This window comes from Ambystoma mexicanum, chromosome 1p, assembly GCF_040938575.1.
Source record: "Ambystoma mexicanum isolate Mex_15411 chromosome 1p, UKY_AmexF1_1, whole genome shotgun sequence".
NCBI lineage: Eukaryota > Metazoa > Chordata > Amphibia > Caudata > Ambystomatidae > Ambystoma > Ambystoma mexicanum.
In genome coordinates, this window is record NC_090921.1 from 1,425,607,554 (window position 1) to 1,425,634,993 (window position 27,440).

The 27,440-nt window shown below is 46.9% G+C and overlaps 2 protein-coding genes across 2 annotated transcripts in view; one reads left to right on the forward strand and one right to left on the reverse strand.

Moving 5' to 3' along the window:
* LOC138455020 (uncharacterized protein F13E9.13, mitochondrial-like) overlaps nucleotides 1–1,816 on the reverse strand; it is a 170,196-nt gene extending 168,380 nt beyond the window's left edge. The window contains exons 1-2 of the mRNA XM_069607079.1: nucleotides 1,680–1,816; nucleotides 1,388–1,493 (exon numbers count right to left, since the gene is read on the reverse strand). Of these exons, the coding sequence (XP_069463180.1) occupies nucleotides 1,388–1,460 (73 nt within the window). The 5' untranslated portion in view covers nucleotides 1,461–1,493; nucleotides 1,680–1,816. The remainder of the gene's footprint in view (nucleotides 1–1,387; nucleotides 1,494–1,679) is intronic.
* Nucleotides 1,817–1,853: 37 nt separating this feature from the next.
* The window catches only part of CCNE1 (cyclin E1), a 32,553-nt gene continuing 6,966 nt past the window's right edge, over nucleotides 1,854–27,440 (forward strand). Inside the window, exons 1-8 of the mRNA XM_069607078.1 lie at nucleotides 1,854–2,722; nucleotides 3,431–3,477; nucleotides 3,572–3,644; nucleotides 3,812–3,877; nucleotides 12,130–12,275; nucleotides 16,845–16,980; nucleotides 21,840–21,986; nucleotides 22,074–22,169. Of these exons, the coding sequence (XP_069463179.1) occupies nucleotides 3,464–3,477; nucleotides 3,572–3,644; nucleotides 3,812–3,877; nucleotides 12,130–12,275; nucleotides 16,845–16,980; nucleotides 21,840–21,986; nucleotides 22,074–22,169 (678 nt within the window). The 5' untranslated portion in view covers nucleotides 1,854–2,722; nucleotides 3,431–3,463. The remainder of the gene's footprint in view (nucleotides 2,723–3,430; nucleotides 3,478–3,571; nucleotides 3,645–3,811; nucleotides 3,878–12,129; nucleotides 12,276–16,844; nucleotides 16,981–21,839; nucleotides 21,987–22,073; nucleotides 22,170–27,440) is intronic.

Here is a 27,440-nt window from a genome sequence, read left to right on the forward strand (position 1 = left end):
GCTATAATGAAAAAAAATGATTCTTAAAAATAAGTTCAGCCAACTTGATATTGTTGTGTAGCCTAAACCAAGGAAATCACAAATGTTCTTAGCCACAATGTTTATGCTCTGAAAACATTCCTTGTTTTACCAAGATAATTTAATTTGCATTATCAAAATAATAAAAAAAGGAAACATGTATATAAAAGTAGAAATGCAGTCTGAAAAAAATCAAAGAGGTTTAACAAAGAAACACGTTGTACAATTTTTGCAAGTAAATGAATGCAAATAATAAGTGGAGCAGTAAGTGTTATTAATACAAAAACATATATAATGATTAAGCAAACAAAAAAATGTCAAATCCCCTCAGTTGGCGGGAAACTTATGGTGGCCCAAAGTTCAGTGCACAGGGGCAGTTGCATTAATAAATAAATGGATGCAGGTCTGCCGGACAGAGATGACAACAGACAGGTAATCGCTTAGCCCAAAAGGGTTTGCAACCGGGCAACTCACCACTGACAGTTCCAAGCAGGGAAAGACACGCTCAAGCCTAATAATCAGAACAGATTCCACCCTAGACCGCAAATGCTTCTTGTAGAACTAAATCATCGAACCTCTAAATTAGGGCGATACAGTCTCCTCGGCGGGCACTGGAAGGTAATCAGGAACTGGGGACTCCATCCAAACCGTACAGACACTCACACATACCAATATGCTAACTCTTTCCTCTACACCAACAAACAATAGAATGCAGCTATACACCTTGAAGATCAATTCGGCCTAGCTGCACACATAATCTCATACACAAACTCCACTACTGCTAGAATGTAGATACTGAGGTCATCAATGTTTCTGCACCCTTCTACTAATCTCACAACCACTGCACCATACCTAGCTTTAGAATGCTGCTACACACCATGTAAACCGCCCTAGGTGCACACATACCGAGTGTACCCATGCACCATTTCCTACCCTACTCTCTCCACTGAGCTGGACTACATTCCCTGATGGTATTCATCCTACAGCGCTTTGAGATCATTCCACTGGTATAAAAGGCACTATACAAATGGCCAATAACATACATGATAATTGAAATTGTGATGTGGGGTTAGCACTTGCATGCCAGGGGAGTGATTGGAATGTGGGAGGGAGGAGACAGCTTATTCTCTCCGCAGTTCTTAAGTGTGTGGTTTCAGACGTGGGGAGAGAGTTAAATACTTGTAACATTGAAGCTGTACTGGAATAGCCTCATTAGAATGTGCAAAGACGTTAGATGCTCCCCACACAAAGATGTTTGCCCCTCTCCAGCAGTCTCTGAAGTTAGGGCCTCTGCCATCATTTTAAGGGTTAAACCTCCCACCCCCCACCCTCGGAGTTTAGCATACGTTGCGCCCCTGATGCACCTTACCTGGCAGTGCTCGTGCATGCACCATGCCAATGATGGCGGGCTTTACTTTGCCAAAGAGCTGGAGGAATTTCATAGCGGCAGAAAATCCTGTGGAGAGACAGCCAGCCTGAGAAAGCAAAATACTTGTGAGAACGAAAATCTGGACTTTGTTCATGTTGCAACGACAACTCTTTGAAAGGATACGGTTTAATCATTACCCATTTCATTTTACAAAATAGGTGTTACCTTATATTGCATTGTACATGCACTACAACAGCAGACTACATAGTATGCTGCAACTCCTATTTCTTACCTTGAATGGAAACTGACCCGTTGCTGAATGCAGATCCTCCTACTTCTGCTAACTTTTAGGAGCAGAGATACAGCACAAGTGAACTCATCCATTACGCTTCCCGAAGACACGCCCCCAACCTCTACACACGCCCCCTGGCCAGGCCCCACCTCCTCCCGGCTCCCGGAAGTCCCCCTTCTGTACAGCATCCCGGATTCCCGGTGTGTTGTTAATTCGGTTCTAGGGGGCTACTTGACTACCGGATGGCTTGCGCCCGGTGTGCGGCCCCTTGGAAAGCGGGGCAGATGGCCCACCGACCTCTGGATCCCCGCTGGACGCAACCCCCGCCCGTCCGGCGCTCTATAAAGAGAGGAGGCGGCGCGCCCGCCTGCTCACTTCACCCCTGCACTGCAACGAGCACGGGTGTCCTGCAGGAGCTCCGAGACAAGCCCGGGATAGATCACCACAGGACACCCTGCCCCCACACCCCAAGAGACGCACCCGCTGCAAAGTAACCACCGAATTGAACGCTGCCTCAACAGCAAGTGACTGTCTGCTTAAGTAGCTCCTCGCCAACGGGAATCCGTGACACCCGCAACAACCAATAGGCCCCTAAAGGAGCTCTGGGCGCCTTGCAGACCTCGCACCACTTTCCTCCAGCAGGGGACCTGTAAGCGTTCAGTGTTCTGCTTTCCCCAGTCAAGTTTTTGGGAAGAGCTGAGCAATCCGAGAAGTGTCGATACCCACCCACTAGCAAAACCTCTTGCAGCTGCTTTCTTCTCATTTTCGCTCGCACCCCTTCCCCAGGATTTATTGGTTTGGGCTGCCTCGCAATCAGCAAGTGCATTTTGCAGCTGCTTCCTAACAGCGGGTTACGCGGTAATCCTACCATCCCCCCGCTGCGGGCTCTGTATACTCGTCCCGCCACTGTGTGTTTTTTCCGTTCCGCCCAAACGGGCCCACCTTGGCAAATGATATAACCCGCCAGAAGACGGCATCGCTTTCTGTGACTAGACGGGCAGAGATCCATATCTGAAGAGGACCTGAGATTTACCTCGTTACCAGTAAGTTGCCCAAAACACCCCCGTGTGTGTGTCACCCCATTACACTTGCTCGAATTGTCATGTTTTTTTAGTTCCCATGAAAATCATTTAAGTTACTAAATAGACATACTTTTTTGTCAAGTCCAGTGGTTGCAGGGGTCCCATTTGTCATTTCTACTTATAAGACCCAGTAACCATTCCCTGAGACCTTCTTCACTACATTTTTATATATATAATTTGTAATAACTTAACTGAAGTTTATGTGGGGGTATGAGATAAAGTGAGTACTAACAGGCGCCAACTTGTCCCCCCAAATCTCTACCATAGGGTACCGCAAGGCTAGTTCCACAGGAGAGTGGTGGCAGTACTTTAGGCCACACATCGTCTTGCTCACAAGCGGTGTTTTGGGGTTAGTGATGTGGCACAGAGCAATCGACTGTACAGTGCAATCGGTGTTAGTTGGGTGTTACAGCCGAGCTCTGCCGAAAGCGCGCCTTCCACCTCCCTCCCCCCTCCGCGCCATCTTCTGAGCTGGCGGGAGCTCGCCAGGCCTTTTATTTACCGCTGAGCCCGGTCCCGCACAGTGTGACGTGGGGGTGAGTGAAGTCGCCCAGTATGCCACATCTTTCGTCTGTTCTATAGGCTAGCCACTTAATCACGGTGGAGAGGATTGGTTTGCGAGATTGTCTCAGGACATGACAATATAAAGTATATATTTATTTTCCATAGCATCGCCGTAAACCTGAGCCTTTCAGTCGCAGGATGCAAACAGCCAGGTAAGACCTTCTCTTCACCCCTACTCGTGGTTAGTAGCAGCTGTTGGTCTGGGCCCAATAATTACTCGCAGTATATTTGTATTTTTCCCTTCAGCTACCCAGAAGAGAGGGCCCTGTGGGTAGACAGCGGAGTGCGATCCAGGAAGAGGAAGGCAGATGTGGCCATTGTGAGTTGCTCCGTTTGTTCGGTTTCCCTTGTACTGTCTTGTTGCCCCTGCCCTACTTATTCTAACTACATTGGCATGACTGTGTATGTAGTCGCTGGCTGGGACCTGTCTATATGAATAAACTTACACCACCGTCAGTAATGTAATTGTCTGTCCCCCGCTTTTAGCACTTGCAAGACCCGGATGAAGAGGTGGCCCAAATTGAAATGAACAGAAAGAAGCAGTATGAGCAGGTATAGTTTCTGACTTTCCTCCACGCTTGTACGTATTTGATGGTCTTTAGCAATTACTACCCCCTCCTTCCAAGTTCAGTGCTTGGTGCGAGTAATTCGTCATTTCAATTCGCGGTTTCAGTCTGCGGTAAACACAATGTTGTGAGACGTGCCGACCCCCTCACCCTCATTAATTGCAGCTTCAATACATCTGAAGTTTCTATGAGTTGGGACAGACTCCAGTTTTGGTGTTTTGGCTTCCTTTTCTCCTAACCAGCCTTCATCAAAAGCCTGGCAGAGAGATTGGCTCTGTTTTGTACACTGACTTTGAGACCTCGTGACACATGTGGCAGGGGTACACCAAAGCTACCCCCTTGTCTCGAATGTACTCCTTTTTGTTTCTGTTGTGGCTAGACTTGCGGTGGCTTATTTATATTTTTTTGCCCTGTTTTTCACACTGGAATCCATTTGGCCTGACAAGGCCTTTTTTGACATCCTGCCCCTCTTCCAAGTTATCGCAGTGGATGGTGACTGTTTTCCTCAAAGACTAGGGATCACATCCTTACCCTCTCTTCCACCTGTCACATCGGATGAAGCCACCAGACAAGTCCAATCTATGAAGACTTCATCCAAACAGGTGTACCCCTACCCCACCAAAACCATTAAAGACAATATCTATTCCCTAGCCCCCAGCCTTGGCTGATCTGCAATGTCTCCTTTTCCAATGGAGCTTTCCCAACTGCCCTGAAGCACTCCCTATACTCTGGGAAAAAAACCTGTCAACCCCCCCCCCCATTCTGGCAAACTACGTCCTAGCTCCATCATTCCTTTCTTGGGCACATTTATGGGTTTCTGGAGAAACTGGCTATCTCTCAACTGACCCTCCACGCTGACTCTATTGGTTCCTTGCACAACCATTAATCTGGTTTTAGAGCATCCAACTGCTCTTCTGAACACCCGTGAAGGCCTGCTCTCAAATCTTGACACTAACACCCCTCTCCTGTGCTTTCAACACACTTAGCGACATTCTGATCGCACGTCTCTGACACCATTGGAATCGCAGATCAGGCTCTGGTGTGGTTAACCTTCTCTCAGACTGCCCATCCCAGGTGGAACTAGGAGCCTTTCACTCGACTCACTTTCTCAACTTGTGGCGTTCCCCAGGGATCTAACATATCCCCCTGGTTCTTTGTCTATATGGCTGTCCTTGCACGTGTGATTGCCACTTCCCCTCTAACTTCCAGTGCTACGCAGACACAGAACTATCTTTCCGACTACTGTCAGCCGCAGCCTCCTCGCTCATATCTGACTGTCAGCTATTCAGTCTTGGTGTTCTGCAAACTACCTCTGCCTCAATGCCACTAAGACTGAGATTGTTTGCATTGGGAGCCCTGCTCCCGCTTTACAACTTTTGCTTTGGCCATCCCGCATTGACCCTGCGTCCACACCCACCTGCAAAGCAAGAAACCTTTGGGTCATCTTTGACTCCACACTCTCCTTTTCACATTTCAGACCTCTCTAAAAAGTCTAACCATCAGCTTTACCTCCGCTACATTTTCTCACTTTCCCCCGAGGATTCACTGGCTCCAGAGCCCTGGTTCTCTCCAAGCTGGATTAACAGCCTCTTCCTCAACCTCCCTTCTGCCCTGCGCCCTCTGCAACTCATCGAGAAAAGAACTGCAAGATTTGTCCTTGGCCTCAAGCCCAGGGACTGCATCTCTCCAGCGCTGAAATCCCTTCACTGGCTCCCCGTGGCTGCAAGGATCAAATTCAAGGTGCTTTGCATTGTTCACAAGGCTTTCTGGGGCCTGAGACCTACCTGTCTGCAACGAAGCTTACCCAAATACTGTCCCTCACAAGCCCTCTGCTCATCTACCTCCAACCTTCTGCAAGTGAGCCGGTTCTCCAAGCAGATATTTGGAGTGAGATCTCCTCAGCAGGTGCCTCCCTCTGGAATAGCCTCCCTGCTGACCCCCATCTTGAGCTGGATCCCCAACTTCCGGGAAACTCCTCAAGGTCCTCTCCCTCTACCCTGCTAACCCAGTTCTGTGTTTCTCCCTCCTCTTCCCTGCAGCATGCTGACTGGCTGGCGGGTGTACGTCAGTCTCACTATTCCTTGGTGCCTCTGCCAGTCCTCTCTCGCACTTGCCTCAGGACTCGCACCCCACCCACTCAATGCACTTGAGAAATTAACCCGAGTGGCTCTCTGCACTCAACCGACTCGGTGCACGTAACTCTCCCCCTCCCTGTGACCCTCTGTGTACTTGCTCGATCCTTATGCACCATGCCTGAAGATAGTCTGTCTCCCTTGTCTTCACCCCTTAATTGCACTGTTAAAACTACATGATCGCCATCGGACCTATTTGCTGTTGCATGTGTTTTTTGACGTACTTACTCTGCCTGTACAAACCTCTATTTCAAGGGCTCTGAGCGACTATTCCCGCCCGACCTGTGTATAGGCGCTATCTGAATACCATATAGTAGTCCATGCCCCTCTTGGTTTATGGACGATGAGATGGACTTTGACCAGTGGATGTACCCCAGGTTTGGGGATTGTAGTCCGGCTCAAATCAGTTCACTGGCATATGCAGATTCCTGTTTGGGACAGAGATCCCTTCCTTTGTGCATGGCTGGTTAGCAGCCACCCCTTGCTTCTTGAGTGCTTGTGTGGTTTGGTGCTGTTGATTCAAAGCCTCCCAATGGCTGGGGGAATCCCTTTTCCACACCTTGTCAAAAGCCGGAACTCTTTGAGCCCTGTTGCTTGTCGGTTGACTGAAGCTCTACACCAGGTTCTTTTGGCACTGCAAATAGTCAAATTCCGAGGCACTACTTCAGAAAAAGGAACCCACAGCTGCGCTTCTTTCTCTGGTGGGAATTGGATCGGAGCTCATGCTCAAATGTCTCCTGAAGGTCATTATTTTGCCAGGTCCAAAAGCATGTGCCCCTTTGCTGCCAGGACTCGAGGACTGTTTACTGAACCAGCCACAGATTATTCATCCCAGGACATATTTACTCTGCTTTCTTCTACACAACTGGGAAGCTCCTGGGCTCGTGCTGCCTAGATTTCATGAGCGCACTGCTGAACTGACCTTCCCACTGTCTTTCTTCTGTTGCATGCTCCTCTCTGGGGTGACTTCTAAAACATATTAGTCTTCCTTTTCTCTCTAAGCATACCCTGCACGCAGAAGCTGAATTATGTTCCAGATGGCACGGGAACCCTGCATCACCAACAAGCAATGACTGCAGGTGGTTTGCTGTTTTTGCTCATCTGGGCACAACCCCTGTCCAGCCACCTGTTTTGTGCAACAACTCCTCAAGGCTGAGATCCATATTTTTTTTTCATGTGGTAGTGGGGCAATCTCGCCGGCCTTTGATTTGTATGAAAAGCAAGCTCTGCCAGCAGCCCTTTATGGGTCAAAGCTTTGGGGTTATGACGACTCAGCATCTTTGTCCACGCTGGAAATGTATGAGTTACTTGCCAAAAAGTGCCCCCACTTCGCTGTTATTATTGGACTTTGTCTTTCCTATAGCTGACCAGATTGCCCGTAAACCTGTGATATACTGAAAAACTTATGACGACTTGTGCTCTGCGGCCTTCCTTCCTCGCACCTACGCTCTGTTTTCAATTCACCAATTAGTCTTTTTCTCTTCCTACTCGTTCTATTACGCATTGTTTTTAAGTCCTATCATGGCCTGCCTGGTTCCCCTATATTCTCTTTTCTCTCTACTCTCCGTGTTCTCTCCACCCTATACTCATTACCTCTCCTTTTGCCCCTTCACCTTTCTCTTATTGCCACAAAATACTAGAGGGCTCTTCCACCAGGCATCCGGGCCCCCCCCCCCTTGACATATTTCACCATGACTCATCTCCTTGCTTCTAGGTCCTCTTAATTACTGTTCCTCACGCTGATTGTTAATTGAGTCATTAGTTCATTGTTTAGTACCCCTTTCTGCTTTTTTGTACAGCGCCTTGGAGAAGGTGCTTAATAAATTCAAATATCTGTGTATTGTCTTTTTCTACAAACATTATTTTTTAATAAAAGTATGTTGACTTTCTCTTACGTGGTACTAACCAGTGTATTATTAGCAATGAACCGCTCCACCTCCGAGTTTTGGGGTCTGGGCTGCTGTCACAACTGCCATTTGGTGAGCTTGAGGATTCGCTAGCAGTACCCGAATCAGGGAGATACTCCTGACCACAGGGTGTAAGGAAGATCTCCCAAACGTTGACGTAGATCTAAATGACATTCATATCGGTGGGCCAATTGGATCTACAAGCTAGCTAATACTCCAGTTGATGTGTTGAAATAATGTAATCAAATGCGATACAGGCGTTTTAGTAAGATTACGTTTTCACCTATCGCGCTTTTTGGCACATATTCATCTTGCATTAAAAACCTGAATCATTCAAGTACCTTGCAATTGGGCCCTTCTGGTGCACATTTTTCTTTTAAAGGGCCAGAATTCTGGTAGACCACCCTTTACCCAGCTTGAAGCCATTCAGAAACTGTAAAACTGGAACCAATACATACACCAAATACGGATATTTTGTTTACTACCTCATGCTGGAAATGGGCCCCAGCATACGTATAAAATTGAAGCGCATAAGTGTGGTGATGACCGAATGAGTCCAGAAAAATTTTACATATCCACCAGTAGCGAAGATCTTGTTTAATGGTCCTGGGCACCACTTGGGGTTGAAAGGTTAATTCATTGGTGCGGAGTAGACCCCTTAATTTAAAAAAGAAAAAAATATATACCACACGTCGTACTTTGGTTTGAGTCTTTGTGGCTCATAGGCAAGAGTTGCCCATGGAGCGTACCATGTTAAGTCATGTATATTGGTTGTGGCATTTATGCTAAAATAGTTCCACATATTGATCTGACTGGCTCTTTTTTTGACCTCCTCCTTCAGTCACCAAAGCATTTATTTGCCCCAAACTTGAAGGGCCACCCGACTATCCCATGGCTATCCTTCTTTGTTATTGTGCATTTGTATAGCGCCTTAAATGCTTCATATGATCTCAAAGTGCTGGGGGCTGAAAGCCCTCGGGGACCGTAAGTTAGTATATAGTGCTTGGGTGCACTCAGTATGAGTGAGCCAGTGCAGCATGTATCTGCATTCTAATGCTAAGCGTGGTGCAGTGGTTGTGTGAGAATGTGTGCAGCAACGCTTTTTACACTGGGTCTGCATTCTGGAGGTGGTGGTTCTTGTGTATGTTTGTGCGGCTATGCTTATTTTCTTTCGCAGAGTAGAAACACTTGTGTGTAGGCGTGTTATAAATGCCACATTCTAAAAGTTGTTGAGGTGAGTAGGTATGTGTGCAGCTAGGCTGACTTGATCGAGGGGTGTAGCTGCAATTGGTGTAGAGGAGAGCGTGAGTAAATTGGTATGTGTGGAGTAAATTGGTATGTGTGGATTTTTTGCAGGCCCTTGTTCCTGATTTTCTTCTAGTGCTTGCCTAGCTGACCGTATCTAACCTAGAGGTTTGGGGCGTTGGTTCCCAGAGAGAAATTCGGTCTAGTGCACAGATTGTTCTGAATTACCATGCCTGTGGTGGTTTTCCCTGTTTTTCATTGTCATGAGTGGAGTTGCCCTTTTCGTAGACTTGGGTTACAATAATTTCAGGTCTACTGTCATACCTATGTCTTGAGTGTGTCATAATGAATTGGTTCTTCTTGTTATAGATTCTCCTGTCTAGTGCAGTTTCTGAATACCGGGCTTGAGGTTGTCTTTCCCTGCTTGGTGGTGTCGTATGAGATGAGTTGCCCTACTCATCTTTAATGGGTTAAACAAATTGCAGGTAAATGGTCGTCCCTGTTTCTCCTTGAGTCTGACATTGTTTATTGGAGGATACCTTCTTGTTGTGCAGTTACATCCAGTTCTGATGATCAGGTGTGGGAATACTTTAGTGGACCAGCAACAGCTACTATGGGCTTCCCTGACTCTTGTGGGTCAGCAGATTGCTTATGGGTTGACCTCTTCTCAGAGTGAAATTTCTTAAATTCTGTTCTATCGGACATTGGCGAACATCTTAGGTAAGAGGACTGGTGCTTGGTGAGCCTGAGGGTCATGGGGCAGATCAGGCTGTGATGTTATTGGTGTGTCTGACTCGCATTGTTCTATGTGGGGGTAAGGGAGAGTTTAGTGTTGGCTTGCCACACCAGATTCCTTGCCTGCTTCAGAGAGTCTTTCACACTCCCCCACCCCCCTTGAGGTGGCAGTCAGTTTCTGAAGCCCAGTTGGAAGTGCCAGCAGGCCAATTTTCCAGGTCGCGGGTAATTTGTGGCTGGGTATTCCTATCATATGGTGTAAAATTGTGGAATTGTATCGCATTGTTGTCCATTCCGAGAGTGCTCCTCGGATCGGATGGCGCAGTGCATATCTGCAGGGGACTACAGCAAGTCTAGCTCATCATAGTTGATATGCGCCCCGGGTGAAGGGGTATATTGCATTAATTCCTTGGCAGATCACAGTAACCTGAATTGATCTGAGGCCACCTTGCATACCTGGTGGATGGCATGATCTGGCCCAGTCGTAACGTTTCAACATAAAGGCTATTAGGCTCTGGGATTGTAGTTTGGCACATTGATTCACAGATAATTAAGATTGGAAGATGATCTAGCTCAGTCCAGGTGAAGAACATAGCTGCTGTTAGGACTCAGGTTTTCAGATGGGGTATTATGTTTCCGGACAGATGGCTATAGACCTCCCCTGGTCTTGGCGCATGTCTGGTCGAAGACACTGCGTGAGCCCAGTCATGGCGTATGAGCCGTAAGTGTTATGCCTCGAGTTTGGAGTTATGGGCATTAAGTTTGTAGGAAGGCTGGAGGTGGCAAGGGAGCCGCTAGGTCATTTTTGCTGAGCCAGCAGTTTCTAGCGTTGAAACAGACTGATCATTACAGTGGAATGTGGGAAGGCAGTGCTTTCTACAGGGTTCAGTAGGCGGCTGTTCCAATCCTGACAGGGAGGGTAGCAGTCTTCTGTTTTGCAGTTATTGGATGTGCAATACTCCAAAAAGCTCAATGAATTGACAAGTACTGTGTTCATTGTTCGTTTCAAGCAGACAAATAACAAAAAAACATCCCTAAAAATCACCAGAGAATGATTGTGCAAATTTAATCATTTCTGAGTAGGGAACAGGGTGACTCGACCGGTTTCCCACTTTTAACTGTCATAGTCACGAAAAATAAAATGCACACCATCATATTGGAGACTTGAGGGTCTTGCCCACAAAAGTGGGCAGTGTCCGCTTGAATCCCCTCCACCGCAGCAGGTGTCAATGTGCCAGCCCCCTACCTCAACACAAACCGAGCTGCTTAAAGCGGTATTGACAGGATTTGGATACTTTATTGATGTGGTGAGACAGGGTTAGGTCCATTGTTGACCCAAGGTTTTTGACAGGGGTCTAAAGTAGGAGGATGCCTACAGAGGGTGGCTATGGGGATGGTTGACGGAATAGGGCTGTATTGCTGCACACCATGATCTATTTTACCTGGGTTCCAAAGCAGATGGTTACTGGTCGGTCATCCATACGTCAATATCTGAGAGACTTGCTCCTAGGTCAGGGCGAGGATGGGAGCTTGATTAGGGAGTTCTCAGGATGATTGTCGTTTGCGTAGTTGTAGCGGGTGGGGTTGTGAGAGCGGATGTTACCTGGCAGAGGTCATGAAAAGTTTGAAGAGGTGAGGGGTAGGCACCTTGTGGTACTCCAGTGTTCACTGGGCGTGTGGTTGAAGTCAACAACTTGGGCTACAGGATGCCTCCATCCTGAACTGGGAACTGTAATCCTGAGACCAGTTCTGCAGATGCCTGCTTGTGATAGTATGGATTTATTCCTTTGCGAGACCCTTCCAGGCTGCATGGGATGGCCTTGGACCCTTCACCAAAGCTCAATTTGTCTCAGTTATTGTCTTTGTGTGCGATGGGGTGCAGTGTTTACTGGCTGCCTCGTGAGTGGGGATAAAAGAATCCACCCGTAAAGCTCCAGAACCACCTGTGGTACTCCTTTCCCCTGAAGTGGTACAGACCACTGGATTGCTGCTCCCGTGTGAAGGCCCAGTCTCCCTGAAGCTTTTGACTGCCATATCCAGAAGTGCTGTATTGCTCTGCCAGGATGCTGAAGACTGTGCCAAACGGACCAGAGAATCTTCATCTCATGACATTGTGCAAGCTCCCTGTTCTGGACTTTTTGTGCCCTCTGGTCATATCGAGTGTTAATAACATTTTTTTAAAAAATACAGATTTGAATGTGTTATTTACTTTTGAATAGGGATCCTGGGATCAAAGCATCTGCAGAAGTCCCCACAGACTTATTCCTACCCCTGAGAAAGAAGACAGAGAATGCCGACTTGGATTATCACCTTTTGCAGCTCATAGGTTCACTCCAGTGAGAGCCTCTCCTCTGCCAATCCTACAGTAAGATTCCTTTACCAGTGCGTTTTTACTCTTTGCCCTTTATTTCTCAACGCATTCGAAGTGTGCAAACCTCACCCCAAAATAAGTGATGCCGTTAGTCCCTCACATACAACAGACATGGTGCATACTCAAATCCAGGCATTCAGATCCTGTAACTTGACACACCGCCCAACCCACCAACAGCCTGTTTATTGCCACTTCTAGAACTTTAGACCAGCTATTATAAGCAGGTGTGTGGTAATGCAGTGCTTTGGGATATCTTTAAACGATTGCTTAAACGCATCAACCCCAAACGCCAGCTGTACCAAATCTGCATCACCGCTCCTTGCTCTTGACCGAGAAGTGCTTCGTATTTGCACCAGCATCCATGGTAACATTCAACCCTCCAACTTTCCCATGTTTACTTAATAACCGCAAAGATAAATTACTCTTGAAAGACTAACTACACATTTCTGGGAGCAGTGGTGTTGTGCTGGCTATCTAAAATTCCTTGGTAAGAAAACTGCTTTTAACCTAGTTCCTAAATGTTAGGTCTAGTTTGACACACACATCTCGATCAACAAGGGATTTTAGATAGCCAGCACCTCAACGTCCCCTCACATTTTTAGGTCATTTCTGCAGCGACAATATGCCGCCTATATAGCAGAAAGTGATTCTAGTCGCCGAAAGGGTGGGCGGGGAGGGTAAAACGACTAACGGTCCTAGTAGGCCACGTGACATTCGGATCGCAGACTTGCTGTAAAATAAGTGCATTGTAGAAGTTAAGTGCTAGGGGAGCCCATGGAGGGCCAGTGCGCAGGGATGCAGTTGTACGGGTAAATGCAAGGGACGGGGTTCGATCAGGCTTGGTGTAGGCTAGTCGGGGAGAGGTGCCCGAAGGCAAGCGCTTGTAGTGGGGTGCCGCAGAAGACTGATGGGAGGATACCTGGCCCCTGTTGGACTCATAAGGGACCAGAAAGTCAGTCAGTGCAGCAGGGGGACATAAGATGTGGAGGGGCGAGCGAAGGAGAAAAGCAACCTCTTGAGGAGTTTCTGGAACTTAGATCTGGCTCAAGTCTGAGGGGCAGGGGGCTGTTCCAGATGGTGGCTCCTGCCGAGGAACGGTATCTACCCCCCACTGTGCTTGACCTGCAGAGAGTTGGAGCAAGAGGAGCGAAGGACTCTAACATGGAGGTTATTAGGGAGGGAACATTGAATGTAGTGTGGTCCCAGGCCCCAGAAAGCCTTGTGGGTGATGCAGAGTGTCTGGAATTTGATCCTTGCAGCCAGTGGAGAGATTTTAGGGCTGGAGAGATGCTGCCCCTGTGCGTGAGGCCAAGGATAATTGCATTCCTCTTCTGGATTAGTTGGAGAGGATTGAGGGAGGAAAGAGAATGCCTTTGAGGAGGTAGAGCTGAAAGTGGGCCTGTTGCGACTCACAGGTTTTTTGCCTCACGAGAGGGTTAGGGGAGTGTTGGGCAGAATCATATGCAGTACCCTTTGGGACCACTACACACAATTAAGGCTACAAGTGTAAGTACAATGTCACCTTTGGTACAAGCCTGTACTACAGTAATGTGGTAGCAGTGGCTGAGCAACCAGACTTATCTCAAGAGTAAAGTGAGCAGTAGAACAGGTTACACAAAGGACAAGCAAATACAGTGATTCAAACAAACACTTAAGGTTTCTTAATAAAATATATTTTAGTCATTTGGAAAATATTCCACTAGTAAGAGCCGCTCAATATCCCAACATACTACAATGCACAACCAATCAGTTTCTGAACAAGTTCAGCTCCCCTGAAGTGGGAGCAAAATGGCACTTCAGTTACTTTAAAAAGACACTGTTAGAATCAACAGTACAAATACTTTCATAGGCAGAGGAAAAGGGTTTCGGTTCACTACAACCAGCAATTCAATGCAATAGGCCTGGGCCAAAGTCAATGGTTCAGGAAAGCACAGTTCTGGTAGTAAACGTTAAGTCTTTGCCACGGATCTTAGAAGAATTTGGCCAGAAGAAAAAGTTAGTTTAGGGAAAGACAAGCCTAAGTTTCACAAACTAATACTGCGGCCAACCAGAGTTCTGCACCGCACTTGCACAGTACCTTGTAAGTGAAGAAATGCTGTAGCTGAGGCAGTTTGTCCTGCAGATCTCTGTTCCTGAGCTTCAGTCGTGTGGACAAGGACGTTGGGAGCTTCCTGCAATGCCAAGGGAAGAGGCCACAAGCTTGGCAAAAACGTCAGTTTAAGGTGCGAGTGCCTTAAAGTTCACAAACTGGTATCTTTCCCACTGGCTATCTGATTTTCAACAGTACTCTGAAAATTCGACCAGGTTGGGGACAGTGTCCAGGTGGCTTACGAGTTGGTTGTTCCCACCAAACTCCAGGGAAGAAGTTAACCTTGAAGGGTTTCTCTGTGGATGGAGTTTCAGGCAATTCGGACCTGCAGCAGGGCTTCACTGGTGGACCAGGAGTTACAGCAGTTGTCTTCCTTCAGCTCGTCTTCGGTTCTTTCGTTCCAGTGTTAGACTCTGCTTTCAAAGTTTTCCCCCATTCATTCCAACCTGGTTGTCACACAGCAGGGTGGCTGTCCTTGCCGGACTGCCAGCCGGCCAATCACGCCATAGTGCATTCAGGTCTCCTAGGAGACTAAGCACAGGGAGTTTTGGGCACTGCCCTCACATCCTGTCCACCCCAGACCCTCGGGCGCCAGAGGGCGGCTTCAGCACTGACACCCGCCGAAGGCCAACGAACAAAGGGACCAAACCTGGTTTGGCACGTAGAGACAAACACTGAGGCCTTTCCAAAAATAAATGGTCAAAAAAGTTGACCGAGTTTGTTTTTACAGGTGGGTCTTTGGCGCCATATTGGAAAACGTGGCTGACCCAATATTTAACTAACGGTGTTCGAGGTCGGGGGGAAAAATCATGGTAGTTTGTTTTAAACCACTGCCACCAGCCATTTCAAGTGGGAAAGGGTAACATTTGACTGTTACATGAGTGTTTAGACTCGGGAAGCTAGGAAGATGGTTGGGTGTGCTGGGTCTGTAAATTTAAAACAAATAGTAAGTCAATTTAACTTTACATGCTCTGGGAGACGGTAGTCAGTCCAAGAGAAGGTATTTAAACCTTGAGGTCTGAAAGACAGCCCCCCCCGCCCCCCCTGTGCCACTGCACTGAGGGTGCTGTGTGACACACAGAAAAAGATGATGCCTATGGTGTAACTCCATATCCGAAGAACAAAAGTAAAACGCATTGAAAATGAAACGTTCAAAGTGCCAAAATAAAGTAAAATAGCTGGAAGGCTCTAAGGTAGAGGGAATTTAGCACTTGGGTGAGAAATCTCCCTAACGGGGAGGGGGCCCAAGGAGGGCAGCCAGAGATTGGGAGGGAAGGAAGGTGCAGGAGTTCCAATGAAAAGTATCTGTCTTGCTGGCAGTAGGACAGCTAATTGGCAGCGTACCATGCCTAAATCAGTCAGACAATCTGGAATGAGAGGGGAAGCTTGAAGGAAAGGTGTCGATCGACATAACACTGAAATGAGGGTGGACGGTAGATATCCAAGTGAGCAAGAGGGGAAAGGTAATAGTTGAAAAGTCATGGCTTGTTAAATCCTAGTGGAAAGCTGCAGGTAAAGTGAGGTAGGGGTAAGGGCCCATTTGAACCTTGTTGGGCCTATTGAAAGGAACAAGGTCTACCAAGCCAGTGCATGATCTGTGATGCCCAGGCTGTCCCGGGGGCGACTATGAGGGTTACACGATTGCCGGTGTTGAAGGCAGAGGACCGATCAGGAGGATGGGAACCGAGGGAGAGCAGTAGTCGAGATTGGAGAGCAAGTCGGCGCATGTGTTCAGGAGAGCAGTTTCCGTGCCTCTGGTTGTCATGGAGGCAGCCAACTGCTTCAGTGTGGTGGCCAAGTTGGGAGATGGCCAACTTCTTCAATAGTTTGCCCAAGAAGGGTGTGTTGTAAATAAGGGGTTAGTTAGCTCAGCTGAAAGGGTCCGCAGACAGCTCTTTTGAGAGGCTACTCGGCAGGGGAGGTGGTGGAGGAGAGTGGGGGGGGGGTTGTGAGAAGGAGCTAGTGGCAAGAGTCATTGCAGAAGCACCAAAGGGGGAGTGCTGGTGGCAATATTGTCCTTTATCCTTCTGGAGGAGCAGGGAAGCACTTGTTTGCAGGGTACTTCATAGAGCAATGAGTATCATTGGGTACAATGGGTGAGCAGGAGGGTGGGGAAAGGGAGGGACAAGGGAGGGGGGAGTGAAGAGGAGAGGGAGGACAGGATGTCCTGGGATTTGGTTATGAAGTGGGAGGCCAAGGCCTTGCAGAGGGCCTGGGAAGGGAGAGTGGAGACTGCAGTTGGACTGACAAGTTCCTTGGAATGCTGGTACAAGAGAACCTGCGCTCGGCTACACCATGATCTGGCTAGGTGGTGCTAATTAAAAACTGAAAACCAGATTTGCCGGAGGGTTATGGAGTAGTTTGTGGTGGCAGCGTGTGGATTTGATCACATTGGGGTTTGAAGTATTGTTTGGTACTGGTGTCATGGCTAGATTTACACTTCTAAATCTCCTTCTGTTAATATCTTTCTACAGATGGGGAAGCAAAGATGTGGTGTGGAAAAATATGGTGCATAAAGAACACAGCTATGTGCGGGATAAGCACTTCATGCAGAGGCACCCTCAGCTGCAGCCAAAAATGAGGTCCATTCTTGTGGACTGGTTAATGGAGGTGAGCTTTTGGTCCCACCCGCAGTATTGGGCTTGGACCTCTCAAACATGCCTAGTGAAATAATGAAATTGTAGTCTGCCAAGAAATGTGTAAAAAATGCAGATTTAAAGTGGTGTTGGTTGGCTTTTGTGTACAACATTAAAAGTGAATGACCAGAGCATGCATGACCTGATCATTTGCAGTGCAGTGAAGCAGATTTGTGGTGGCTTGCCATCAGGGCTGTCTCTTGTCAGTGTCATTGATTTCAGCCATAGACTTTTTGTATGCCTTCCTGCAGCATTAGGTGACCTCTCTGCTTTTGAATCGTGCATGAATCCTGGTGTTTGGGGTGGGGGGAGGAGTCACCTGTAGCCTTGCATTGCTCACATAATGGGGTGCTGAGGCTTGTTGCGCACTACCTCCCTTTAACTGATTTAGCTGGGGGGTGGGGGGGATACAGTTCAGTCCTGCATCATGATGGGTAAGTCTTTGGGAAGCTTGTAAAAAGAGGGTGGACCTGTAGCTGGTCTGAATTCTGTGGAATCTACTCTCGGCTGTGCCTGGCCATCTTGCAGCTTCCAGTGAGCGGTTGGGGAGCGACCAACATGGTGGCTCAGCTCTCTATCAACTATATATCTTGCCAGTCTTATCCTCTTTGCTGCCTCATAAGACTACTACTTCCAGCTGATGGATTGTCATCGTGGTTCTGAAGCGGAAGTCTGTAATCTGAAGAAACTTCAATTCAATGCCTGGTGTATTGAACTGTGTGGTCATGACCTGGGCCCTAACCGCAGATGTAGCTCTGAAATAAAGCCATCCCTGCACTCATGACCACTGTATCCCAAGTGCCCCAACCAGTACAAGTTAAATCCTACCTCCCCATGCTTAACCAGAGTTGGTCTTTGGTTTTGTTGACCCTGTTGTTTGCCATTATATCCAAAGGAGTGTAAAAATACTTTGATCGCCACCCTTTGCTGTTGATGTTGGAACCTGGTGGTAAGAATCTTTTGTTGGGTCTCTGAGACTGGTGGCTGCTCTCCTCTACACCTGTGTCACTTGTTGCTGCTTAAGGATTCTAGAAGCCTTCTTGCCTATACCCTATAGGAGAAAATTGGTTTGAACTCTTGTTCGGGGGCTAGGGATGGGTTTCTGAAGTCCCTTTGAGCATGCAGTGGTTTGTCTCGGCTCCTCTAAGACTGCCTTTTCAGCCCCACACCCATACTTGTAACAGTGAATTATAAGAATGTTAACTTACCCCATTCAGTCCTTTACGGTCTACCTGGCTATATATATTGTGGCAAAGGAATAGGATCTGCCTCTTTGCAAGTCTGCTGCTGCACTTGCTGCTTGCTTAAATGGCTGGTGGATTTGGCACTATGGGTTCCGATACTATTTTTCAAATCCTATTTTTCAATGGCAACGGGTAGTGGTACCGCTGATGCTAAATGGATTGGGCAGTTCTTCCAGCATTGATGGCCATGTTTTCTTTTGTGACTTATTTTATAATCATTGGGTCCTTGTTTTGGATTTGATTCAATGCTAGTTCTGACTGCATTTACAGTGTTTGGGGAGAGTATTCAACTTTACCTCCTCGGTATGTAGTTTGCAAGGAAAGAGGGTGTTGTACCTAGTCTTTACTTGCTGCAGCCTGGATATTTCTGTATAGAAGCTAAATTGGGTCATTAAGGCCACAAAATTTGCGATGGGTTTACAGATAATTTGTCATGCAAATATGTATGAAAGGTCTTATTTGCTCACCACTCAATTGGTTTGCGTGATTCTTGGGTGTGATTGAATGCTGTGCTCACTTGCCTTCTCCCGAGGCCGGGGAAGGAGTTAATGGGGGGGGAGGGAGATGGGGTATAAAACACCCCCATACCCACACAGCATGTCTACTGCTGGGGGCTCTATCAGTGTTACTAGAATGACTGGTGCTCTAGGGAGGAGTTCTTCTCTGCACCAGCATCCTTGGCTTCTCCAAAGAATCCAATGGCAACGCTTTTCCCTTCTAGGAGGAACCATCTGTGGCTAAATTTTCCCAGGATTGCAGCTCCTGGTTGAAGCGCCTGTCTCCCTGGAGATGACTGAATCTCTGTACCCAGAGCCTTGTGCACCTTCACTGACTCTGGCTCTGTGCCAAACTAACCAGAGAACCTTTATTCCAGGACATGAGGCTAGTGCCAAGTTCACTTTTCTGCAACCTGCCCACCAGCAAGTAAGCAAGTTCTCAATGTGTTCTTCCTTGGTCTCTCCAAGCTGACCGCCCCCTCTCCAAAAGTTTAATCTTGTGCTGAGGATGGCATGGAATTGCCGAATCGTTGTCCTTACCAATGGTATTGGGGGTGGGTCCCTCCTGTTGTGGTCGCTGAACATGTACAGCAACTGCCTCTTGGAACTGTCTGTCACCGCAGCAGTTTTGTGCTTCTGGCTCACTGATGCTTCTGCCCCCAACTGTTAGGGGGAATTCTCAAGAATGTGCTAATTTCCCTTACCTTTTTGAGACCCCCAGCAACTTTGCTGGATTTCTAGATTTACCTGGGAAGAGTGAACCTTTTTTTCCCACTCTTCCAAGTATTTTGATGTGCGTTTTACTTTTGTGTTCTCTGGTTAAGGAGTTTTAAGACCACTCATAGGCATCATCTTTTCCTATGTCGCACAGCACCATAGTGCAGTGGCACATGGATGTAAATACCTTCTCTGGAACTGACTACTGTCTCCCAGAGCATGTAAAGTTAAATTGACTTTACTAGTCACTTTAAATGTACAGACCCGCCACACACTATTTTCCTATACAGTGTTGGAGGGGTTGCCTAGCATCCCCTGAGTCAACACTCCTGTAACAGTCAAATGTTACCCGTTCCTACTTTAAATGCCTGGTGGCAGTGGTTTAGAACAAACTACCATGATTTTTCCTGACCGCTAACAGCGGTAGCTAAAAATCGGGTCTGTCATGTTTTTCATTATGGCGCCCAAGACCCAGACTACTTTTTTCTGCCACTTCTTTTAGGAAAGGTCCTTCTTGTGTTTGTCTCTTCGTGCCAAACCGGGTTTGGTTCCTTTGTTCGTTGCACTTTGGTGGGCTTCAGTGCTGAAGCCGCCCTCTGGCGCCTGAGTGTCTGGGGTGGACAGGATGTGAGGGAGGTGTCTGAAACTCCCAGTGCTTAGTCTCTGAGGAGACCTGAATGCACTCTGGCGTGATATGCCAGCTGGCTGTCCGGCAAGGACAGCCACCCTGCTGTGTGTAGTGACAACCAGGCTGGAATTAATGGGGGAGGGGGAGTTGGGCGGGACTGTTTAAAAGCAGGTCTCTGGGACTCCGGGGACAAGCTGAAGGAAGAGGACTGCTGCAGTGGATGACCGGTGAAGCCCTGCTGTAGGTCCGAATTGCCTGAAACTCAATCGACAGAGAAGCCCTTCAAGGTTAACTTCTTCCCTTGAGTTTGGTGGGAACAACCAACTCGCAAGCCACCTTGACACCGTCCCCATCCTGGTTGCATTTTCTTCAGAGTGCTGTTGAAAGCCGGATAGCCAGGGGGAAGGAAACCAGCTTGTGGACTTAAGGCACTAGCACAATAAACCAACGTTTAGCCAAGCTTGTGGCCTCATCCCTTGGCAGTGCAGGAACCTCCCAACGTCATCCTTGTCCCCCGACTGAAGCTCAGGAACAACTGCCTCAGCTACAGCTCTTCACTTTAAAGGTACTGTGCAACCGCGGTCTGGAAATCTTTTCGGCCACGGTGAAAGTTTGTGAAACTTTCCCGACTTCGAAGTAAAGTGTCCGAAGTGCCATTTTGCTCCCACTTCAGGGGAACTGAACTTGTTCAGTAACTTATTGGTTGTATGTTGGTACATGGTGCTGAGCTGCTCTTGCTAGTGTTTTCAAACTTAAATGTATATTCCTTTACCAAGAAACCTTGAGTAAGTGTTTGTTTGAATCACTGTATTTGTTGGTCCTATGTGTAACTTGTTCTACTGCTCGCTCAACTCTTGAGGTAAGTCTGGCTGCTCAGCCATGGCTACCACATAACTGTAGTACAGGCTTGTAGTACAGGTTTTACCAAAGGTGAAATTGCACTGCCACTTGTAGTCTTAATTGCATGTAGTGTTCCCCAAGGGTAATGCATGTGATTCTGCCTAACACCAACCCCATTTCATTCATCCCTCGGTAACCACCTCTTCATCAATGGTCTTCTGTGGGACACTGCACTGGAACTCAAGAAGCTGCTCTTTGAGACATTGTCCCACCAGAGTGCACCAAATCCATGCAACTTGCCTAACTTGTTCTCTTATTTCTGGCTTAAATGGAGAAAGTGTATTGCTTACTTGCCACTGCTTTTTCTAAGCTCGGATGGCTTGTTTTTGGGATTGTCCAGTGGTTCTTGTGTGGTGGCGGTTTCCTAATGAAAAATCATGTAACCCACTTCTTAAGCTTCAGCACCCTTTACAAATGTACAGATAAAAGCATGGTATGATAGAAAGTGCTTTCAGGAATGGTCTAGCTTGATGTGCTCTGGTAGTAGACTGGGATGTCTTGTCTCTGGAGAACTGTTTGGCTATCCATGGAACTGAAATTGGTATATTGGGGTTGTACTGTTATGGCTTTTACAAGACAAAGCATTGTCATCTGTGTTGGTGATAGTCAGTGGAGTTATGACCAGTATGCACTAGTACAACTAAAATGGATAAATAGTGAATATGTAGGTGGTTTTTTTTTATCTAGTGCAAATCTAGGTAGAAAGCAAGAGTGCTCTGCAATGTGGAAGTGCTGTATGTAGTGGGAGGTGAGACGATACAGCTTTTTGGGGAGTTTGAACTTGCTGTGATATTGAGGTACATTGGCCATTGAGGCTGCCTATTACTAAAATAGCCTTATTTTGCAGGTCTGCGAGGTCTACAAGCTTCACAGGGACACCTTTTACTTGGCCCAAGATTTGTTTGATCGGTTCATGTCTACCCAACAAAACGTTGTGAAAACTAGGTTGCAGCTGATTGGGATTTCCGCTTTGTTTATAGCTGCAAAGCTGGAGGTATATTCTTTAACTTTACATCAATAACCTTGTTACTGCATATGCTTGTATGCAGTCTGAAGCAATTGGCTCTCCTTTTTGTTCTAGGAAATCTACCCACCAAAGTTATACCAGTTTGCCTATGTTACGGATGGGGCATGTACAGAGGATGATATTTTGAAGATGGAACTAATTGTTATGAAGGTGAGATGTTTTGCAACATTTTTGTTACCGCATCTACAGCCAATGAATTTGACTGGCCCATCAAAACAAGCGTTCCAGTGTTGCCTCTACAGTGTAACTTCTCTTCAATGGTTATAAGACATGTATGTGCCATTTTTTGGCTTCTCGCAATTCTCCGCGAGAAGAATCTCCTTAGTATCTCAAACCTGATGCAGATGACACTAAGTAGGGCTTCTTAATATTGCAATGCTTAGATTTGTAAGTGGAAAGCTTTTTCTTCAGTCCTATCAAATGCTGTTAAACATTTCTTTACCTATTTTTGGACTAATTTCCATGGTACCGTGGTATTTCACAGCAACATTTCAGTGGAGTACGCTGCTTTCTTATTTGACCCTCCGTGATGCTGCACTTTTGCTCGCTCTCCATGTTAAATTGTTAAACCTTACTTTCTCTATGCAACTTTTGCCCTTGGTGTTCACTGCAGCATCCATTGCTTCACTGTACTTAACAATATGATTGCCAAAATGTGTCTAGCAATGAAATGAGACTATAGCGGAGCTCAATTTGCCTCTGCTACTAGCCATTGGCAAGATGATTTACTCTGTGTAGAATTGAGGTGGCAAGTGACTTTTTATGGCTGGCTGGCAGCTTGAAATTTTGTTTGTGGTCTAACTAAATGTCGGGTCTACCGTCTGCCCTTACATTTGTTTGCATGGATCTACACTTCTGAAACTGTTCATTCCCCTAGCCTCTTGTCCACTGGCTCTACATATTCCCCCTGAACTACTTCTGCATCATACCCTACCAGAGACTAAGGGTGTCTCTAAACTGTTTGGTTATTGGTCGTGCCAGAACAAAGAAGAGGGTTGCCACCTTCTGCAAGGTCATTTGGGGATCCAGACCATGAGCTTCGAAGCCTTAATTTCAGTATTCAAATCATCTTTGCTGGGTACCTCTCTATCCTGTGCTACCTATTGCGGTAATCCGGCCTGTGCAGACCCGATCCTGCAGTGACCTCCAGGCCATTCTGTGGGTGCATCAACATCTCACTTTATAGAGCCCCGTAAACAATTGTTGCATGAGCAGTTTGCATTGTGTGTTCTGATTGCTGCTGTAATTCTCCCTATTCATTTTTCTTTAAAATGTTGCAAGGTGCATGTGGTTTGAACCTTTTTGGGCTCTGTCATTCCAGGACTTTGTAGCAATCGTAGTAAACATTGTTAAAACATGCATTTGCTCTTTCCTCATTGTGCGATCTAGAAGATTTATTTATTCGAATTTTTAAAGCGCACAGCAACCCAGGGGCATCGTGGTGCTAAACATGAGCATTTATATATTGAAATGTAGTATTGTGGTGCTTTTAAACCCCTCAAAACTTTACACCTCAAGTAGTGCAGTCACATTGGCTTTATCTATCCAGCGCAAAACCTGAGGTACAGGTCTCAGTTTAAGTCTGAATCCAAATTCTTGCCCTCTTGCTGGTCTTAACTACGTAATGTTTTTAGATTTTGGCATTTTTCTATTGCTTTGGCACCATACTCTGAGCAACTAATGAATTGCTTATTGCAGCAATTCAAAACTGCAGCTGCAGATTGGCTGATACTAATTTGCTAAACACCTGATGTTTTCTGTGGGGATTACACAATTTTTTGTATTCTCGGGTGCACACATGCAGTCTCCACACCCTCATTGATATGCCTGTCTTCAGAATCGCAGCAACCTGCATGCAAAACCTTAACAAATAATTGGCCCTCCTTCAAGAGTCTTTATTCCTCCACCTTTCAGATATTGTGCCCCGCATACCCCTTTCCATCACTTATGTCACCATTACTTGTGTCAAAGGGAAGTGTTACCTTAAGTGGAGTAAAAAAGGGGACTTGTATCCCTTTTTACCTTTTTCGTCTGTAAACCCTTTTTTTTGTGCCTTTGTGATATGCTTGTGACAGGTCGGTGGCATTGAACAGGATTTGAAACCACTTCTGCTGCACTACTGAGCACCATCTTACTTACCAGAGCAGTGCTGTTTTGCGTACTATAGACCACAGTGCACACATCCATTTTTGTAGTCCTGGTCTTGAGCCATCTTTCTTTTTGGTAGCCTTTCTGCCTTTTTGGCCACAAAACTACAAATGGCGTGTAAATTCATTGGGTCTGGTTCAGGACTTCAGTAGGTTCTTTTGTGTGACTAGCTGGTTGAAACTACTTGGGATTGTCCAATTACAAACCAGATTCTGCCATGTGATGTCTGTTGTTGGCAGATATTAGTTAAGTAGCTATCTATTATTGGACAGCCCATACTAGGTTGAATGGTTCCAGACCCTTACCATTGTGGGATGTTTGATAAGAGGACCGGTCTGTAGCTATTTGGCAGGTTGCCCACTGAAAGCAAGAATCTGAAGACAACACTGCATGGAAGAATCAGAGGACTGATGCAAAAGCAAACCTGCTGTGCCCAAGCAATACTGTGCATCCTTGTCTTCATCTCCTGCTGCAAGGTTGGTCCTGGGCTAGTCTGATCAACTAGTCTGTGTCCCTCTCCGTCCTGCTGTGGGTGGACTACAGAAGTGTCCCAGGCTTTCCAGGATATGACCATTCACTTACCAGGCCTCTCCACACTATCTGGAAACATGGGACTCTGCAGTTCTTCAGCCTATGGTCCAGAAATATTGTCTGCATCAGCAGCCCTATACTGAAGAGGGCCCTGCCTTTGAGCTGGGACGGCTGGCCCCAATTTGTGGTGTTCACTGCTTCTTTCTGCTATGCCCTTTACCGGGGTCACTCCTCGTTGTGTTTCTTCATGGTTGCTGTCCTAGGTCTGGCTCGTCCCGCTGCAGTCGGCTGGAATTGCCACCTAACGGACCTAAACCAGACTAAAATCCCCCTCACCCACTTAAGACCTCCACCCATGAATCCTACAACCAAAGTGGCCCCATTGATTTGCGGTACACGGCGTTGTTTTCTTGCAAAAATTATTTCAGACTGACACTGAACCAGACCATTCTTGAGGTTGGTGGTGGCTTCATTGTCACTCACTTCAACACAGCCCCTGTCCCATGTCCGTCTCTGCACTCTCCAGTTGGGGGAAAAGCACACTCTAGATTGGTGTTTGACAAAATTGCCACTTCAGACTGCATGAGTCCCAACACAATGGGTTGTTATCCCTTTCCTACATTTTCTTGTTTGAAGCGTGGACATGGCTCGAGAGCAGCAGAGGGCTGTACAGAGTTGTGGGTATCTGGTACTGGGCTGGCATCTTTTACAGTAGTGCAGTACTGTGAGGTCTATGCATTGGTATGTGTCAAGATGTGTTTGGCCACCAGATATGCTGGTATGCTACCTGTGACTGCTCTGTAGATACATGCAGTCTTGTGTCCTGACTTGGAGTGAAAGCCAATGTAGTTTGTGTAGGATGGGGTAATTTGGGCAAATTTCCATGCTGCCATAAGACACGCTGCAGCATGGTGGACTGTTGGATGGGTTAAGTCCGTGGTCGAAATGGCCGGGAGCAGTGCCTTAAACTTGCATTTTACTGTTCCTATACTTTACGGAATGGTTTAGTCTTGTGTAAGAAGAAGCTGAAACCTGCACTTCACTATACATTCCCTTACACAGCCGGTGTGTTTGGATTGTACGTGGGGTGTGGCGTGATGGGGCTTGTGTGGGGGCAGGCCTCCAGGGAACATGGTTTCACTACTTCTCTTCGTACACTTTGACCACTGAGTTTAGTTTTGAGGTAGACAGTCAACATCCAGTTCTGGGTAATTGCGAAGACAAATGGCGTCCTGCGTGCTATTAGCTGAGTATCGGCTGCATATTGGTGGTCGGCTATATTGGTATCTTTGAGTAGAGTGGCTAGAGGCCCTGTGTAAACATTAACAATAATTGGTGATAGAATGGTGTCTTGGCGGACTCCGCAGGAGAGCTGGAGTCGGTTTGAAAAGCAACAAGTTCATTTGCACTTCCTGGTGTCTGGCACAGTCCTTTCTTGGTTTACCTCCTACCTCTTGGCCAGAGAGAATCCTTAATCCTGTTGGTGAGGAGGGAGAGAAGTCTCCCTGATCAATGATTGTAGAGCATCATTCACCAACTGGATGGTGGCTGTCTTGATTTTGAGGAACCCTGACTAGTCATTTAGGAGGTGGTGCAGTTCGATTCTGGTGAGTAGTTGCATAGCTGGCAAGTTTTTGCCAATAAACAGGTTCATAATGGACCTGTAGTTGGCCAGGTCGTCTGGATCTAGGTTTTTTTTTTCTTCTTCAAAAGGGGTTGTACTAGAGTGTGTCCGGTAATGATCCTTCTGCGATGGAGGCATTGATAACGCTTGGGAGTGCATTGAGCGCCGGGCCCGTCAATTGTTTGATGGAGGCTAGAATTATTTATCACAGTAAGAAGTAGGTTTGAGGTAAATGGTGTTGAGGAGAATTTTCATTTTAGTGCAAAATTCCTCCCACCTTACAGACCCCCAGCTCTATTGCTGGATTTAGGACTTTTTAATCCTGAGTGAGTGGGACCCTTTTCTCACGTTTTTTACCTGGTTTGGATTTTGTTTTCACTGTTTTCGTAGTGTGACAAACTCCATAGGCATCTGCTTTTTGTATAGAGAAACGCAGCACCTTGAGTGCAGTGTCGCTGAGAGAGCCTATAGAATAGTAAAGTGAAATTGACTTTACTTCCCTTTTCTCTTGGTAGGTCCAGCACACACCATCTTATGAGCGCTTGGGGGGGGGGGGGGGGTTACTTAGTAGCCCATTATGCTACTTTCTCATATAACATTTTTGTTACCCTTCCTACATTAAATGGCATATGGCAGTGGTTTAATTTTTCCTACCATTGTGCTTTTCTACCGCAGGCTGAACTCTCAGTCAAAATGGCCTCTGCTGAACCCCCCCCCCAATTTTCTGTTTGGGAGGTATTTTTTGACTTTACTGTGTTACCGGTTTGCACCCTTTGTTTGTCTTGCTTTTGACGGGCTTCAGCCTTGAAGCCTGCTCCTGGGAGGGAGGGACCGAAACTCCCCTGCCCTTTGTCTCTAGGAATGCCTGAATGAAACTAGTCCTGTACGTCCAGTGAATGATTGGTAAAACCCTGCTTAAAAGGCGAGAGTTTTGGGACTACAGTCAGTCGACCACTGGGAGAAAGACCTGACGAAGAAACGGTGAACGAAGCTTGTTGCAACCTCCTGGACCTTCGAATTGCCTGGTGAAGCCCCGCTGCTGTGCTGACCTTTTTCACCTCGACAGACAAGCTCCGGACGGAACTACTACTTCCCTTGGGTTAGTGGTGCCAACTAAC